At 46.0% G+C, this 12,194-nt stretch overlaps 1 protein-coding gene across 3 annotated transcripts in view; it reads left to right on the top strand.

Annotated features, from left to right (window-relative positions):
• Positions 1–10,670, top strand: part of TMEM260 (transmembrane protein 260) — a 32,003-nt gene extending 21,333 nt beyond the window's left edge. For all 3 annotated transcript variants that reach the window (XM_057373225.1, XM_057373227.1, XM_057373226.1), the window contains 11 exons: positions 361–540; positions 2,849–2,889; positions 3,260–3,343; positions 3,721–3,838; positions 4,096–4,271; positions 5,437–5,608; positions 6,414–6,562; positions 7,367–7,543; positions 8,246–8,299; positions 8,701–8,791; positions 9,883–10,670. In XM_057373225.1, coding sequence (XP_057229208.1) covers positions 361–540; positions 2,849–2,889; positions 3,260–3,343; positions 3,721–3,838; positions 4,096–4,271; positions 5,437–5,608; positions 6,414–6,562; positions 7,367–7,543; positions 8,246–8,299; positions 8,701–8,791; positions 9,883–10,155 — 1,515 coding nt within the window. In that variant the 3' untranslated portion in view covers positions 10,156–10,670. The remainder of the gene's footprint in view (positions 1–360; positions 541–2,848; positions 2,890–3,259; positions 3,344–3,720; positions 3,839–4,095; positions 4,272–5,436; positions 5,609–6,413; positions 6,563–7,366; positions 7,544–8,245; positions 8,300–8,700; positions 8,792–9,882) is intronic.
• Positions 10,671–12,194: the final 1,524 nt, after the last annotated feature.

The following is a 12,194-nucleotide window of genomic DNA, read 5'->3' as shown; positions in this document are numbered from 1 at the left end:
CAACTCTTAATCGCTGCAAAGTGGGTTATCTCAGCCTTGCAGTGCTTCAGCCATCTATGCATGTCATGCCATGATTTAAATGTGAAAGATGCAATGAGTATGATACTCATGAGTCCTAGCTAATATTATTTGCTTCACTTAAATTTCACCCTGCCATGCAAAGGAGATCAGTTTGATGCAGTTTCCTAGTAATCCACAAAATCATAAGGTTTAACATAGCATTTTGTRGGGACTTACTATAAATTGAGAGATCAGCTCTGTGTAAATATATTTGATGTTTTTTCTTTATCTGTTCTTGAAGTTCCAGCGTGATTAAACTAAAATAAACATTGTTATGCAATATGACATATTTTGGTGCAGGAATTGTCCCCGGGCCATTTGCTGAAGTTGGGTTTATGCTTCTTGGCTGGTTTGCTGCCTTATCTCTATCTGCCGGYTTCGTCCTACCTCAATCGAGCCCGTTGGACATGGGGAGACCAGACGACTTTTCAAGGATTTTTGACCCACTTTCTGAGGGAAGAATATGGGACATTCAATCTGGTAAACAGGGGTCATTTTCCTGAGTCTCTTCCTTTTGACTTCCACAACAGCAGAAATGTTCTGTTCATGATGATTAAGGGCTCACGGGGAAGGAAATTGAAAGTGTTTCGTTTTTTAAGCGTTTATTTCTGATTTTGACCTCCCGACCTATCATGTTTTTTCATGGAATGGGTCACATGGCTGGGAAAGCAAAGAGTTAATTCTCTTTTCTTTATGGGGTGAGCCATATTATTTCTTGGGAGCTGTATGGGTGTCTTATATGTGTAGGAACCCAAATAACAAACTGCAAGAGGGAATCGGTGATATCAATTTTGTTGCATTCTTAAGACAAATATKGTCTTATTTTTCTATTTTWAACTCATATTTAAAGAAGTTACAAGCAGTTTTCATTTAAAAGYTCTTCCTCTTAACCTATCAACATTGAATTTTAAGTGAAAAAGTGGTTTGAAGGTTCTCAGGGACCTCTGATCTGAGTTACTGAGGTCTGTGCTCTTGCTCTCTTTTTAACTCAGACWTTTAAAGAGTTCACWAGCAGTTTTCACTTAAAAGCTCTTCCTCTTTACTTACCAATATTGAATTTAAGTGAATGGGTGGTTTGAAGGTTCTCAGGAGCCTCTGATCTGAGTTCTGAGGTTGATGCTCTTGCCAAGGGAGGCAAGAATCCGTGGCTGCTTTCAGAGTGTAGGGTTTGGATCTGCCCCCTCCAGCCTTGCCTTGAATGTTGGGCTCTGGCCACCCAAGGAAATCACCAGAGTCTGTCCTGCTTGAAAGATTTCAGTGCAGGGGGCTGGGAAATCACACCACTGGAAGGAAAAATATTAAAAGCTGTGGTGTACATGTTCTGTCACATCCTCAGAAAGTCCCCCCACATGCAGCCAGTGTGACACAGCAGCACTGTCACCGTGCCCATCCGCCTTCTCAGAGAGCTGTGTGCCTGTAGGATGTGTGTCAAAAGGCATGACAATTCCTGCTGCTGCCACCAAATCTGTCCAAAAAACCCCTGCAGAGGTCAGGTCCACCCTCTGAAGGCCTTGTGAGCTTTCCCCTGTTGTCCTATTCCCRTTTGTCTCCCGAGAATCAGCCTCCACTGGGCACAGCAGCACCAAGGCATGCAAATCCCTTAACTCCTCTCTCCATCAAATGTGATGAATTCAAGTTGATGTTCAGGAGGCTTAGGGATGGCCTGCGTGTAATCCTACACCACAAATCACATTTGGGATGAACTTGTCTGAAGCAGGAGCAATAAATACAGCAAAATCCAAGCGTTTGGTCCYGGTGCCAGCTGGGATAATGCCAGAGCACTGCTGGATGGACAGACAGCTTTTACATCCCATTGCTCTGTTTGTAGGGCAGGCAGGGTCAGAAAAAAGCCCAGAAAATATTTGGGAGAGGGTTCTACCTACAAGCCATRGATCAGAAATGTCATCTCTGTGAGGGATGTGTCCAGGGCCATCAGCTGCCAGCTGCTGCTTCAGGAGCTGTCTCTGCATCCTCTGACACTTCTTTCTAATCAAATCCTGAATGCAATGAGTTATTCCATTTTTATTAAGATTAAATATTCCTTCCAGACGTCCGTTTACCTTATCTTTTATCTGGTAGTTACCTCTTTTCCAACAAGGTTATTCCTCGCCTCCACACAACATCTTTTTTCCCAGACTTGTGCCATGGATTGCAGGTCCCTGCAGTAAAAATTCTCATAATTTCATAAAGATCTTGTACAGCTCTGCCTCTGTCAGGGCAGAGGAGACAGGTTAAGCAAGGAAGAATTGAGCTTGTCTTAGGCATGGGGAGACATCYCAGAAAATAACTGCACCATGAAGATACAGGACACAGCCTCAAGTTGTGCCAGGAAAGGTTTGGATCAGGTGTTAGGAAAAAAAAATCACAGAAAGAATGGTCAGGCATGGGAATAGTCTGACTGGGGCAGTGATGGAGTGCCCATCCCTGGAGGGGTTTAAAAGCTATGTGGATGTGGCTCTTGGGGACAGGGGTCAGTGGTGGCCTTGGCAGTGCTGGGGAATGTTTGGCCCTGGTGATCTCAGAGGGATATTCCAGCCCAARTGATTCCATGATAGAGCAGAGATCRTGGTTCAACCAGATCACCTCCTCTAATCACAGGATAATGAGTTGTCAGGGGAYAAATCCYRCMCAATGGCATCCCATAAAACAGGAAKGTGGGACAACATCTTGCAATGAAGGTTTGAGCAGAATTTGTTGTCTTTTTTTCAAAAATAAAATGGGAAGACTTTCCTTGTCCWGGTGATACTCAWTGTGTGTTTCTCATGGGTTTCCTTTGTTTTTATTTTAGGCCAAGTCCGAGACAGGATCCAGCATGAGAGAGATGCTGCAGTGAGTGACACCCTGTCTGTGCCTTTCAGTGGAGGGAAACCTGTTGTTKCTGCTGTGCTTGGGGCCAAAGTGGCTCCTGTCCTGCCAGTCCCCATCCTGGTCCAGAGCTGGGGCCATGTGTGTCCAGCACAGGGACAGCATTCATGCCCTCTCTCTTCCCCACTGAAAAAAAAACACTGGATCCTCCTCCTCAGTGATTTTTCCTTCAAAATCCTGCCACAAAACCCACCTTTGTCCCCATTAATCCCAGAATGGGATCATCCCATGGGAATGTGTTCTGTTGTGTTTATTCCCTGTTTTCTCCTGACACTTTAATTGAGTGCAGGAGATGGTTTGGGGGTGACACATCCACGCCTCAATTTCTCCWCAGTTTCCAGCTGGCACAGATGAAGTCAGAGCTCTCCCTTCCCGTCCTTGCCCTGGCACTTGTGGCTTKTGTGAGCCCAGCACTGCTGTAAGTTGGACAATATTTGCTTCAAAATGCATTTTTTGCACTTTTTTGTGACTGCCTGCATAGGCAGCTTGCTTTGCCTTCTGCTTACAGCTCCAAGAATTGCAGCAATTTGCTGTGATCATCTATTGTTAAAAGTAAAATATCCCTTACTCCTGGTTAACCCTGTGGCTTGCTGTTTGGCAAGCTTAAAAATCCTGAAATCCTGATGGTTTTTGTRCTTTGAAAACAGAAGTTTTATAAATGGGCAAGGTGAAGAAAAGCTCATCAGCTTCTTGTGTTAAATGAGTTTAGGTATGCAAAGAGTGGTTTTCAAGCACATAGAATTTTTGCTGCATTTCCAATCATGCCTCAGGAGTGATACATTTTTTTTTTTATAGGAAAAAGCAGCAGAAATCATCTGTGATCTGGCTCTTCTCTGGAATGCTCTGCCTTTACTCCCTTTTCTTTGCTTGGAGAGCGAATTTGGACATTACCAAGCCTCTGTTTCTAGGTGTGGTAAGTTGTACTCCAGAAATTGCTCTCCAAAAAAAGATGCCTAGAAATGTTAAGTTTTGACAGAAATTTTCAAACCACCTGTCCAGGAGCAGGCAGTTGTCTTGAAGCTGCAGAAGGTGCCAAAATACAGCTTCAAGACCAGGTTGGGTGGGGCTTGGAGCAGTTTGGTGGAGTGAAAGGCGTGGAAAGGGGGTGGAATGGGATGATCTCTGTGGTTCCTTCCRACCCAACCCCAATTGTGGGATTCTGTGTCGTAGGTGGAGCGGTTCTGGCTGCAGAGCAGTGCTGTGGTGGCYGTGCTGGCAGGGCTGGGACTGGCCACACTGGCCAACCTTGGCAGGAGCRCTGTGCCCGAGGGCACCCGGCTGCTGCTGGGGCTTGAGTGGCTTCCTGCTCTTGGCCTCGTTGCTTCCCAGCTTTGGGCAAATTACAGGTGAGGAATTTGTTCAGGGTGAGCTGGGGTGCTCCTGAGGTGCTCCTGGGGTGCTCCTGGGGTTTCTGTCCCTGTCTGGGAATGGGAAAAGCACTTTCCACTCCCTTCCTAAGCTGCACAGACATCGCTGGTTTGGTCTCCCTTGGAGTCACCAACTCCAGTCTCTGCCTGGGGGTGTCATGTTGGTCAAAGGAAGAAAATTCTATAATTACATAAACTTCTGCTAAAAAAATTGTAAATCTGTGCTTTTATCTTCTGAGGAGGTTTGCAGAATTAATTTGACCCAAACTTCCCTTGCATTCCTTCAGGTTTCCTTGTGACCTGTGATTTTTATATTTATTTTTCCCGTTTTTTGGAAGAGTTAAATCTGTAGTGTGGGGCTTCCCTGTCCCATAACCACATGCAGTCACTTGGATAGGAATCAGTGTGCTGGTGGGGATGCTCAGGCAGAGATTGACCAAGGAAGTGTAGAYTTCATCCTCAGGATTCCTTTTTTGACTCCTTTTCCAAAGGCTTGTCTGTAGGTGAGCCAGTCATAGCTCCTRTCCTGGAGTTCATCTCTTTGAGTGTGTGCACACAAAACTAATGAMAAGGATCCTATCACAGATCATGTAGAGCTACTTCTGCCTGATTCTAGRAAAACTTGGCTTTTTAATGGTTAATTAAAGCATGAAAGGATGAGGAAGATTTCAGATGCTCCACAGAACCATCATTGTACTGGCACTTCAGCACCAACTAATAAATATTTAGCCCAATATAAAATCAGAATTAAGGTTTAGGTGTGCAGTGAGTGTGTATTTTGGCAAAACTATGGTGTCTTGGTGCTGCTTTGTGAGGGACTGTGCTTTAAATGCYTTRTTTCTGTATYTCACTTTCTCTGGAAATGAAAATAYTAAGTTGTGATGATTCARTTGTTGCCACTCCATCCCTGGCAGGTTGGACRGRAACARCCTGRGATAGTGGAAGGTGTCCCTGYCCAKGGRATGRAATGAGATGTTCTTTAAGGTCCCTTCCAACCCAAACCATTSTGAGATTCTGTGATGTTTTCAGCCTGACCACGGTGGATTTCCACTGTGGATGCCCATTGCATGAATTGGTTCTGAAGTTATGCAAAGCCATGCAAATGCCTGGTTTTAAGATTCTCTTTTTCCTCTGTTCTCCTCAGCACTTGTGATCAGAGCAGCAACTACGTTGTGGATAAGTTTGCAAGGAATGTGCTGTCCTCCATGCCCAGGGGGGCAGTGATTCTGCTGAGAGGAGACCTGCCTGGGAATTCTCTTCGKTACCTTCATTATTGTGAGGGGGTGAGGCCAGACATCACCTTGGTGGACCAGGAGGTATGTTCAGAAAGTGCTAGAAAGGCAGATTTAAACATAAGCAGCCAAAGTTTAGTTGTTCCTTGATCTCCTTGAGAGCGTCTCTCTGCTCAATAAAACTCATGATGTGGAAATAAATAGAATTTATTTTCTTTTTAAAAAGAGTTTTTTAAAAAGACCAATTTCTGGTGCTTGGTCTGACCATGGTGACCAGTTCAGACCAGACCATGGTGACAAATTCTAGTGCTTGGTCTGACTGTGGTGACCCAGTTGTGATCTGACCACAGTGACCCAGTCTGGTGCCATGGTCTGACCATGGTGACCAATTCTGGTGCTTTATCTGACCACAGTGACCATTTCTGGTGCTGTGACCTGACCATGATGACCAATTCTGGTGATGTGACCTGACCATGGTGACCAATTCTGGTGCTTGATCTGACCACAGTGACCAGTTCTGGTGCTTTATTTGACCATAGTAACCCAGTTTGGTGCTTGATCTGGCCATGGTGACCCAGTCTATGGTCTGACCATGGTGACCAATTCTGGTGCTTTATCTGACCACAGTGACCAATTCTGGTGCTGTGACCTGACCATGATGACCAATTCTGGTGCTTGATCTGACCACAGTGACCAATTCTGGTGCTTGGTTTGACCATGGTGACCATTTCTGGTGCTGTGACCTGACCATGGTGACCAATTCTCAGGTCACTGCTGGCGTGGGGGGTGACTTCCCTGACCAACTGGTCATTACTCTTGCAGAAACTGTTTCTTCAGGATGTAAATCTTCTGATTCCTGTTTTAATCATGACAATATCTTTCATTACAGATGATGACTTATGAGTGGTATTTACCCAAGCTGGCAAAGCATTTACCTGGCGTTTATTTTCCTGGGAACCGGTGGAACCCTGTGGAAGGAATATTACCCGACGGGACACTTGCCTTTAATCTCCATCGTTTCCTCAAAGTAAATAAACAGTAAGCATTTCTTTCATATGTAACAGCTTTCCTAAAATCTTCGACCTTTTTTTTTTTTTTTCTCTTGAAATTGTTTATGGAACAGCTTGGTACTGCATCCAAAAGACCAATTTTCTCCACTGACTTCCTCCCCGGTGGCGAGATTATTTTTGCAATTAAAGCGAAATATCTCTGCAGAAGTAACTCCATCCGGATATAATGTTGCCTGTTGTTTTGAGGTTGGTTTGGTTTTTAGGAAGGAGGGGAAAAAAGGTGATCTGCAGAGTGTTTACTGATGATTTTTTGTTGTTGTTGATGCAATTCATCACGGAGGAAAGGAGCATTCCTGTGTGCTCACAACGATGATGGTTGGAGAGCAAATTGCTGCTGCTTCTCCTTTGTGAACATTGTGGCCAACTGATTAGCATAGAATGAATGTATTCCAGGAATAATCATCATATAAAAATAGCTTAGTAAGAGTGGAGAAAGGATTAGATACTCACATGAATAAGAATAGCATCTGCATTTAGACCGGCTGGGGCGAGCCCTGCGAGGCTGGGGAGGYACAGGAGCAGAGCCAGGTGCCATTGGCAAGAAATGGGCTTCTCCTACAGCTTCTGAATGTTTGGGAGGTGCAGGAGATGGGGCAGGATGGATGGGCAATGCCAGATGGGGAATTTGTGTTTTTTAGACTGCTCTGAAAGGTGCCTGTGCTGATGGGAGATGCGCTGGATGGGTGTGTTTGCTGCAGTGTGGGGTTTGCTYAGGGACATGGGGTCTCTGCTGTAGCCTCACCATTGCTCTCTCTGTTGGTTTTTTTGGCAGTAAGGAAGTGTTTGTCTGCATAGGTCTTCATGAAGGGGACTCAACCTGGAGGAGGAGCCACTCCCTCTGGCCCTGGGGTACGTGTGAGAAGTTGGTTCCTTCTGATGCTGTGTTTGACCCAGGAGAGTGGATTCGTCTCACAAGGAACCTCTATAACTGGACTGAGGATTATGGCAGGTACGAGGCAGGGGAGCCTCTGCTCCTTCCTGCTCATCATCTTCTGCCAGCAGCATTGCCACACCTGCTGCAGAGTTRGGGAATTAAACATCAGCCATAATCATCATGTTTTGTGTTCTGGATAGATAGCAGGAAGAAATACTTCCCTGTGAGGTTGGTGAGATGCTGGCACAGCCCAGAGGAGCTGTGGCTGCCCCATCCTTGGCAGTGTTCCAGGCCAGGTTGGATGGGGCTTGGAGCAATCTGGGATAGTGGAAGGTGTCCCTGCCCATGGCAGGGGGGTGAAATAAGATTGGCTTTACAGTCACTTCCAACCCAAACCATTCCATGATCTGTTGTTTTTAATAGTGTGAAAAACAGTGAGGATGTTTCTAGTCAAKTATCAGGTCCAATTCTGACCTTAAAGCTTGATCAGGAACTAAAATCATTGAGACATCCAGAGGTTTAAATGTCATAGGTAAAAACCATCTGTGGCTTCAAGATCCGGCATGCTGTGAAACACCTGACATGCCAGAGGCTCCTCCTATGGAGAGAGAGGAATAAAAGTTTTTTGAATGGCAGAGGATCAGCTGAATTCCCTGCTGTCAGAGCCACAGGCTCCATGATGGGTTTCCTCCTGCCTGGGAGGTCTGTGTCTGGAAGGGCTGTGGAACCCAGCGACGTGGATCTGATGGCTGAATTTTTATTTCCATTCCYGTTTAGTTTCAGTCCCTCTTCCTGGGAAGCTGTCGCCAACGAGGAGATGTGGCAAGCCAGGTAATTTTCCTTTGCTCTCTTCCAACAGCCAGTGGGCACTGCCAGCTCACTGGTGTGGAAAACACACAGCAAAGCAGGCAGCTCGATGGGCCATGGGCTCATTGGATCTGCACATGCCAGGCTTTGGAAGGAAAGGGCTGGCAGGATGAGGTGAAGCGTGCAGGGCCTCCAGCAAAGCCTTCAGGAAAGTGGCTGTTCTGTTCACCAAAAGGTTCTGCTCAAAGTTTCACAAAGGTTGTTGGGGTGGAGGGTGAGGAAATACATGATGGACAGAAATTTGTGTCACTGATGGCTTAAATGTAGATCCTTTGTGCTGTCCCACACGTGCCCACCTTGAAGATGGGTGTAACCCTGCGTTGCATTAAGCAGTTACTACAGGGGAGTTTTTCTTGTTTCCCTAGGATGAAAACAGCTTTCTTCATATTTGACCTTGCAGAAAAAGCCAGTGTGACTGCAGAAACAAAATCACAACTTTACACGTTTGCTTACTCTGTAAGTCCTAGATTTGGGTTGGGAATGATCCCTGCAGCCTCCCTCATATTTTATTTCTTTTCCCTTTTCTTTTAAATTTCTGGAGTCCATGGAAACACTGTGTTTCCACACAGGCCCTGTAATCTGCATTTCCCTTACTTATCCAAGCTGGGAGCACAGCCGATTCGGGGAGATTTGTTCAGGGATTTTATCCATTCCTGCTTGCCCCCTCGGTCACCGAGGATGCCAAAAGCAAACCAGTCAACACCCTGCTTTTGCTATAATTATGTTGTCTGTGCTGGGCTCCAAACCCATGCCAAGAGATTGCCTGTCCTGAAGTCCCCTCCATGCACTCGTCCCCTCTGTCATTACACAGCCATGAGTCTGAGCCAGCAAGTGTAAAATCCGGCAGTCTTCTCGCTGCAAATTAATTCTGCTGCATTTCACACCAAAGAATAACACCCCTAAGCTGGTGTAGGTATCTCTGGAAGTACTGGACTGCCCGAGATGCCAACAGATGCACGGAGTGATCGGTGTGTGTCAGCAGAGAGGAGCAGTATTTCATACTCCAGCAGAGAATCGACAAATAGTTTCCTTAATTCTTGCCCATTTCGCTGCGATTTTTGCTGTTCTGCAAAGTTCCCAGTCACAGTCCTGCTGTTGAGCTTATGAATATTCCCACTCGAGTCAACAGGCTGCTTAAGTCCTGTGGAAGACGTTGCTGATGTGCTGAAATATTGAGTAAACRTCTCGCAGGCGCGGCAGTTAAATCTCTTTTTTCCCCCAGCTTGGTGTAACACCTCTCCAGGGGAGGCACATAATGTGCYGTGGGGTTATCACCATCATCTCTAATGTTTCTAAACAAACAGCTGCTGTCAGAAGGGAAGCGTTTCAGCCCCCCTCAGGTTTCTGATTCACGCTGCTGAATGGCAAACACAGAGTGAATTACAGAAATGCTCCAGCTCTGGACTTGGACATCTAAATAGCATCTGCTTCTTTCCAGGCAGTTTCGAACCACTGTTAAAAGCTGTTACTTCCCCCTTCGCTCCATTAATTTGCTGCCCCTCCTTCTTTTATTTTTTTTCTCTCTTTTTTTTGTGTTCCCTTAACAGTCATACAAAGAAATTGTCAACTCCCATCGCAATCACCCGGTGAACTGGCACAAAAACTACGCCATCGCCTGCGAGAGGATGCTGCGCCTCCACCGGGGGGACCCGGATCCCGAAACGCTGCTCTCCGAAACCGTGAAGCATTTCCTGCTCTACACYGAGAGAGCACAGGACGATCCCCAGCGGCAGGACATCCTGCAGGCTGTGCAGCACCTCAGGGAGAAGCTGCAGGGGCTGAGGAGGAGGAAGGCAGAGCTGAGGAGGGGAGCTGGGTAGTGCCTGGGGTGCTGAAATGGTGAAGGCAAGACTTAAAATCTGAGTCAATCCTTGGCAATGTGGGGATGGTTTTAAAATGTGGCAGAAATCAAGTGTGATCCCCTCTGCAGGAATATAATGATGTTTGTTTTCTGTTGCCAAATGAACGTTTTTGGGGGTAGGGGAGAAGCTCATCACTGAATAAAATWCTGGGTTTCAAAAAGGAAAGTTTTCTTTTAAAAGGAAACTATGARCTTGTACTGTGAATATACTTTCTTTTTTATTAACACAGAATCATGCTAGATGTAAAAATGTATTTAGCATTTAATTGTTTCCTCTGTTGCTGAGCCAAGAGGTTTCCTAAAGCCATTTTTTATTAGCTGTGCTGTGTCTTGTGTGTTTTTGGGGTGGGGTTCCAGCAGGACGAGCTGTGGGATGGTGCCCTCCCAGGAGAGCCTGGTCATTCACTGTTTTGGATGTGCCCAAAGGCACTTCAGAGTCAGAATCACAGAATCCCAGAATGTTTTGGGTTGGAATGGACCCTAAAGCTTATTCCATTCCAACCCCCTGCCATGGGCAGAAACACTTTCCACTGTCCCAGGCTGTTCCCAGCCCCATCCAGCCTGGCCTTGGACACTTCCAGGGATCCAGGGGCAGCCACAGCTTCTGTGCCAGGGCCTCCTCCTCACAGGGAGGAATTCCTKCCCAATATCMCATCTAACCCTGCCCTGTGTCACTTTAAAGCCTTTCCCCTTTGTTGTGTCACTCCATGCCCGTGTAAACAGTCCCTCTCCAGCTCTCCATAACCCCTTTAGGTACAGGAAGGACCACTTTTTTCTGCTTCCCTTGCTTTGCAGGGATGGCTGCTTTCATTCYCCTGGTATTTTATGATGGGATGGTCTTTATTGCTCAGTGCTCCAACAGTGAGTGAGGAACTTGTGTGTTTTCCCTTTCAGAGGGCCTCTGCTGGCAGTGGTGTGGCATCTCTTGCTCTGGGACTGTGGGGACATGAGAGCAATTCTCCTGGGATGCTGCTCCTTTGGGATGCTGCTCCTTTGGGATGCTGCTCTTTTGGGATGCTGCTCCTTTGGATCCTGCTCCTCTGGGATGCTGCTCCTCTGGGAATTCTCCTCTCCCCATGGCTCTTGCCATCCGTGCTGTGGCCTCTTTCTGTGCGAGCCCAGAAAGCTCATCCACTCTGCCACATCCTCCTGGCTCCTGAGGAAGCCAGAACTGCAGTTTTGGAGATGTCAAGGGCTTTAACCAAAAGAATGGGCTGTGAATCCACCCTGCTTTTCAGTCTGCCCCCAAAGCCAAGTGACTTGGTTGACAAGAACTCAGCAGCTTGTTTTTCAAAAAACTCCCATGAAATAATCATGTTTTTTTTAATATGTTGTCAGTTAACAGTACTTCAGGTGCTTAAAACACCCAAAACTCTGGTGTTCCTGTAAAACTCTGTTCATCTAAAGCTTCTTGCTTTATTGTGTGATTTTGTGATATTTCAGCCCAGTATTTTACAGGAGACAAATTGTTGCCTGGCCAGGATTTCTTTTGGACTGGTAAAATCAAACAAGAAAGAAATACTTCAATGAAGTTCACATTATCAAACAGCATCTCTGGAGCAGACTGGGATGGGGGCAGGAGTGAGGGGTGTTACAGGTGGATGCTCTGCTGGTCTGGAGTTTGGGATATATGTAGGGACATGTGGCCACTGTTCCTCATAAATCCCTTTAAAAGTGGACCTTTAAAAGTGGACCACTTCTCTCCTTCTCTCCAGGTGCTGATTTTCCCAACTTTCTCTGAATGCTTCCAGTATAAATTTTTTTTTTTAATGTACAAAAATTAAACTTGTCTAGGAATCTGTAACTTCAGCTGCTAAATAACATCTTTAAATTTTCACCCTCTTGCTCTTATTTTCGTGGTATGATTCCCATAGCAATTCCCCGTTAATTCCTACGAGCCATTCCTGTACCAACAGCAGATGAGAAATGAGCAATGAAAAGCTGGAAAASTGCATCTCCTGGGTTGCAAAGCCACAAAGCAGAGGGGTGAGAGGGAAG

The sequence above is a fragment of the Malurus melanocephalus genome, unplaced genomic scaffold (genome assembly GCF_030028575.1).
Source record: "Malurus melanocephalus ecotype Western Australia unplaced genomic scaffold, MMel_1.1 scaffold_190, whole genome shotgun sequence".
NCBI lineage: Eukaryota > Metazoa > Chordata > Aves > Passeriformes > Maluridae > Malurus > Malurus melanocephalus.
Note: the sequence above shows the minus strand (reverse complement) of the source record. Positions and strands in the feature narration are given on the sequence as shown.